We start from the raw sequence: 6,295 nt of genomic DNA on the forward strand, positions 1-6,295 counted from the left end.
TATAGATAAATTAAGCGATTATAACTACGTTTACATGACTCGATTTACGCCCAAATTATTGACATCGATGTTATGAAATTAATCAATCACAGACATTTCATTCTTCAGGAATAACTATAAGTTTTATAACATCGATGCCAGTTTTATAATATCGATGTTATAATTTCGGCATAAATTAAGTTGTGTAAATGTAGTCAATCAATGGAAAAGAGGAGCAAGGCGCCTCGGTATAGCGTTCATCTGTTGAAACAAATTACAGGAGAGGCGAATGTAAGAATGAATCTACCTTGCGCGCCCGTAGATTTATCATTTGTTACATCGTAGAGATATGATGAAACCGAATATTTTTTAAGAGGTGAAGAATATAAGAATTTATGACAAAGCGAGAAAGACGAAGAGAGAACTGTTAGTGAGAAGAAATAATATATAGCGATTTATCTCAGGTTAAGAGAATTGTGGCAGGAGAAGTAGATATCGGAGGAACTCGAACAAATGTGTGATCACGTTTATATAATCTGTATATTTTAATTAAATAAACTGAGATATACAAGTCCTATTATTAAACTGACGCTCATGACTATTTCTGCGATTATTCCAGCTATAAGTGTCTATCATGAAAAATCTTTAGATTTATCATGTATTTGATAATTTATTTGATATGAAATTTTAAAAAACATGCATATTATTCGAAACTTAGTCTGAATCTTTTAATTTTAAAAGTTTAAGAGGTTCTAAATCAATTTTCTATTTATATATAAAGATTTTTTATTGGATGCAATTTTAAACTTCAGTCAAAAAAAGAAAGAAATTAACGATCGACATTTGGTAAATTTTAATTATGATAAATGAAGGTATTCCAATTTAAAAGTATCGATATTATCGATTGTCGGTGCGAACTTTCTAATTATGTCTACAAGAATTTGAAGAAATGAATTTCCGTAAGATTGTTGATTTTTTATATTTTTTTAGTATATGATAATTCGTAATTTGGATTCGTAACTATTTAAATTAATACAATTAGTTAAAAAAATTCTCAGAATGAAGATCTCATTTTTAATTGCACTTTATAAAGAGAGAGTAGTAAACAGTAGTAGAAGGTGGAGAATCATTTGTGTCAGTTGATAGGTTATGGTCAGTTATGGTTATGCAAAGTTCAATGCAATTGTCCAAACATTGAAAGTGAACGTGAATCCTGATTGACAGCTATGAAGTAATAATAATTTATAATAATATAAACAAGAATTTATGTGACAGTTAACTTTCTGATATAAAACTTGATAATACTGCAACCATGGAAGCAAACGAACGGGAAAACGATTCTGTAACTTTCCTTCCTAAAGATACTCCTAACAATAATGTTGATGCAAGTAACGATGAAACGATTTCCAAATCATCGACGTGTGATGAGCAGAGCACTAGGAAGTCAGAAACGGAGGATGCGTCTGAGTCTTGTCAAAGTAGTACAGATATCTGCAAAGAACCAGGGTTTAAGAAGCCATTTCTACTGATCGGTCCCAAGCGGGGTAAGACTGGAAAAATTCGAATTATGAAAAATGATACAGCACTCTCACCTGAATTATCCGTGAATAAGGAAGCTATTGTCCAACTCCAAGATGATGCTGAAGATAAGAGTGATAAGCCAATAATAAAAGATTCCGTAGAGGAAAATATTTCGTCTGACACAAGAAACATTCCTATACCATATTTGCAGCCAAAGTGGGGTGGGAAACCAATCAAGGAATATAAGTTGGAGATTCTTAAGTCAGGAGTAATTCTAGAAAAACTTGATTTAACTGAAAAAAGTTTTTATGTGATAGGGAGATTGCCTTGCTGCAATTTATCTCTTGCTCATCCGACTATCTCGAGGTACCATGCGATTATTCAATACAGAGCAACAGCAGATGAGAAAAACTCTACAGGTTTTTATTTATATGATTTGGAGAGTACACATGGCACATTTTGGAATGGGCATCGTATAAAACCAAGGACCTATGTTCGGTTACATGGTGGTCATATGATAAGATTTGGTTGTAGTCAGAGGAAATACATTCTGCAAGCTCCACCAGACGATCAGGAAGAGGAATCTGAACTATCAGTTACACAACTTAAGGTTGGTTTTATTTATAATTATATTTATGTGTAACTAGCTTGTTATAATTATAGTATTATAATATTTATATAATATTTTGCTATATAACTAGTGTTGTTTAAATCAGTAAATATTTTATTATAATCGGTATTGTAATCAGTATTGTACATATTTTATTACAATTGATATTGTTATAATCAGTATTGTGTAATATTTTGTTGTAATTGTAATTTTTTTTGATATTCTTTTGCAAGGCAAGACACTTTTAAATGTATTTGTTTATAGGAAAAACGATTAGAAGAATTGCGAGAACGAGAAATGAGACAACAAGAGGAAGAAGAAGCAGAAGAAAGAGCGAAACAGGAAGCAGAGAACGAGGGTATTGATTGGGGAATGGGAGAAGACGCAGATGAGGAAACAGATTTGACAGAAAATCCTTACGCTACTATGGCAGATGAAGACCTATATTTAGATGATCCCAAGAAAACACTGAGAGGCTGGTTCGAAAGAGAGGGATATGATTTGCAATATCAAGTAGAAGAGAAAGGAATAGGCCAATTTTTATGTTGGATAAGGTAAATATAATTATATATGAAATAATCTTTGTATGTAGAATTACTTTAAGATTATATTTGCATATTGTATTTTGACTTGTCGCTTTTCTCTTTTTTTATTAATGTAAAAATAAAAACAATTTTAGTTTACCTAAAGAATGTTTCGGTGGTCGTTCCATGAAAGCAGAAGCTCTTGTCAAAGGAAAGAAGAAAGAGTCTGTTATTCAATGCGCTTTGGAAGCCTGTAGAATCTTAGACAGACACGGATTGTTGAGACAAGCTAATCATGGTAATGTACATGAATAATTGATAATAATTTTTGATCAATGCAAACTTCATTTCTAATATTGATAATTGTTAACTAGAGAGTCGAAGAAAAAAAGCAAGGAATTGGGAGGAGGAAGATTTTTACGATTCAGATGAAGATAACTTTTTGGATAGAACGGGAACAGTAGAGAAAAAACGTGAACAGAGAATGAAATTGGCTGGAAAAATTGAAGAAAAAGTTGAGACATATAGCTCATTGGTAATGTCATTTTCACTTATGTCTATGTCTTTGGTATTATAAATATATCTTCAACCTTTATTGACATTTCGTATTATTTCAGACTGAGAAGCATAACGAGATTGTGAACAAAATTTCACGTTTGAATGAACGCTTAAAAGAAACGCAAAGGAAAAATGCTAAAGCGGGAGAGTCTAACGAGGATTCGTTGGATGCCTTTATGTCTAGTTTAAACACATCTACTTTGAGTAAAAGCGACATAACGAAAATGAAAGTGGAGTTACAAAACTTACGTAAAGAAGAAATACAACTTGTCAAATTAGTAAACCTTACAAAACCAGCTAATTTGCCGCCTCTTGTCAGTCAAGTGCAAACAGAAGATAGAAGCGACAACAAAAATTTCCAGCAAAAATCAAATTATTCTATGAAAAAGATTTCTCAACTTGAAAGAAGACGGAAGCTTTTTGAGGCCAACGTGAGTATTTTTCTTTTATTTATTCTTTTATTTTTTTATGTAAAAATATTTTATTGTTTTATTTATAATTTAAAATATATTTTTCAGAACAAAAGTGATTCTGCGAATTCATCTTTATATGCTATGGATAATGAAGAAGGAGAAGAAGAAGATGATGATGAACAAGAGGAGAATAAAAAAAATAATGTAATAATAAAAGAAGGAGAAGAAGAAGATGCAAGTGTATATAAATCTGAATGCAAAAAGTCGATGTCATACGAGGATGAAACGAAATCAAGTGACAGTATAAAAACTGACGATAAATCGAATACGAGTATCAATCAAGAAACGAGGAAACAAAATGTTGCAGAAAAACGAAAAAAGGACAGTAAATCAGAGAAACGGAAAAATATGAAAAAGCAATACGATCAAGATGTTCATTCAGAAGATTATTCTACGTGGGTACCGCCGCAAGATCAATCTGGCGATGGAAGGACAAATCTTAATGATAAATATGGATACTGAATTAGGTCTAACATTGTATGTACGTAAGAAAAAACAATGTAAATATTCTCGAATTCAAGAATTTAACATTACGTATATTATAAAGAGGCTATTTATTTTTTTACACCTGAAATATATTAACACTAGAAGTACCAACTTTTCTTATTCAATCAAAAGAATTAAACGAATAAATTACTATGAAAATCAAAAAATGATGAAAAAATCAAGTATTTCTTTAGTATAAAGTATCATTGAAAAGTATAAAAATTTTAGAATCCCATCTTTTACACGAAGAATGTAATATTAATAATTCTAAAAAATAGATAATGACACTTAGTATATCTAGTAAATTATATTATACAATTTATTTAAAATTAAACTAAACAAATTATAAGTTAAAATTAGATGTTTAATGTTAAACAAAGTGGTAATTATTATATCAAACAGTTCATAATAAAAGTTAAACGGTAGTTAAAGATATAAAATTTAAAACAATACTGTATGAGTTTTATTGTTTATTAATTTCATCATTAAATATCTAGCTTTTGCTCATAATTTTGCTTCTTTAATTTATTTAATTTGTAATCTATTTGAACCTTACATTATCATTTTATTGTTTTCTTTAAAACATTTTTTAAATCAAAATAAATGTTTTTAATGCTTTGGACTCGAAATTTTTGGTTCATATATTATGATGATCGATGATCATGTAAGAACCAGAAAGAAACCTGAGAGCCTTTTTCTGTAACTACAAAGTATTTGTGCGCACTGCTCTCTGTAGAAATGAATGTAAACTACACAACAATATCCATTTTTTTGCGGTGCTCCTGATGGAAATAAATCGCTGCAATAATTAAAATCTATCAAATTAATAAAGACTCAGATTTCTCCTTGTCTGTATTCAGATCTTAAAGCCGTCTTAAGTACAGTCTTAGAATGTCATGAATTATAATCAGAAAACTATATTAGCATCTTAGAACATTACTTAATCCGATGATCTTAAAAATAAGAACTCACTATGAATACCGGCCTTAATGTCTATTGCATGCATCGCTGGAAGCGATGGCGACGAGCAATATCCAATAATTAAAAAAATATAAGAACTCGCAATTTGTGAGCAAGTTACTCTTCCGAATATTCAGTTTATATAATACTTTTTAAAAACTTAAATTGGTACCATACATTAACCTCTTGTTTCTTCTAGCCAAATTGAACTCATCTAATTGCTTAATTCCATTACTCTTGGCAGAGAGAAACCTGAAAGAGGCCAAACCTGAAAAGGCCTGCCAGCCTTTTTCCTGTTACCGTTGAAATGCCCGTACACTATCGCCAGTGCATTTTGAGTTTGAAAATTACGTGACTCCATACATTTTTTTGACACTATTGATAAAATCGTATTGTCGAAAGTAAATGTGATCCGTCTCTGTACTAAATCCTCAGGACAAAAGGGTGCCGACTATCCATAGGAGACATAGTTTAATGGGTCCTTGAACGAAAAAATTTTAATTTCATATCTCCTACATATGTGAATAAAAGTTGAATTTTAAGGGTTAAAAAATTTTTTCTGACTTTTTATTAAATATTTTATGTAAATTTTTGGTAAGTTAAAATGCGACGATTCGTATTTATCGCGATTACATTTTAAAAAGAAATGTGAAGATCGGCACGCGGCACAGATACCTACCTATTCGAGCCTCGGGAATGAAATGACTGTGCATAAACGTGATGCGCCGCTATTCCGTGCCACCCCGTACCATCCCTTCCCCAAGGCCGTGCGCCAACCGTCTAACTGTCGAAATAACGAATATTACGAATAAGTAAAATAATATATCCTTTATATTTTTAATGTTCTCTCTGTAGGTTTTACGGTTTTTGCTTTCTTTCTTCGATTCTTTATGCATTCATGCAGCTTATGAATATCTTAATTTAATTGTTCTAAGATATAAGAGTTATTTAGTATCTATTATTCTAAGATATAAGAATTATTTAGAATTATTTATTATTTTAAATACCTATACTTCCAATTTATTATTTATTAAACATATTTAATATTTTTTATTTTAATAATTTATTTTAATAAACAAAATTGAAAATTCAAATAAGTTAATTTTGTCTTATAATATCTTATAAAATAACGAAGTTATGTTTATGCAAATTTTTTAAAAATTATATATATAATTATATATATA

The 6,295-nt window shown here is 30.2% G+C and overlaps 1 protein-coding gene across 1 annotated transcript; it reads left to right on the forward strand.

Annotated features, from left to right (window-relative positions):
- The first annotated feature begins 1,108 nt into the window (after nucleotides 1–1,108).
- LOC108693310 (kanadaptin) lies at nucleotides 1,109–4,211 on the forward strand. Its single transcript, XM_018202193.1, has 6 exons — nucleotides 1,109–2,110; nucleotides 2,375–2,664; nucleotides 2,790–2,932; nucleotides 3,009–3,169; nucleotides 3,252–3,623; nucleotides 3,711–4,211. The coding sequence occupies exons 1-6, from the start codon at nucleotides 1,292–1,294 to the stop codon at nucleotides 4,125–4,127; spliced, it is 2,202 nt and encodes a 733-aa protein (XP_018057682.1). The 5' UTR covers nucleotides 1,109–1,291; the 3' UTR covers nucleotides 4,128–4,211.
- Nucleotides 4,212–6,295: the final 2,084 nt, after the last annotated feature.

This window comes from Atta colombica, unplaced genomic scaffold (assembly GCF_001594045.1).
Source record: "Atta colombica isolate Treedump-2 unplaced genomic scaffold, Acol1.0 scaffold9, whole genome shotgun sequence".
NCBI lineage: Eukaryota > Metazoa > Arthropoda > Insecta > Hymenoptera > Formicidae > Atta > Atta colombica.

Bases quoted from the DNA above. Each gene is read 5' to 3' on its own strand.
- LOC108693310 (XM_018202193.1), top strand. From the start codon at position 1,292: ATGGAAGCAAACGAACGGGAAAACGATTCTGTAACTTTCCTTCCTAAA. The intron at 2,665-2,789 runs GTAAATATAATT...AAACAATTTTAG, and splicing joins CAATTTTTATGTTGGATAAG to TTTACCTAAAGAATGTTTCG. The intron at 2,933-3,008 runs GTAATGTACATG...ATTGTTAACTAG, and splicing joins GTTGAGACAAGCTAATCATG to AGAGTCGAAGAAAAAAAGCA.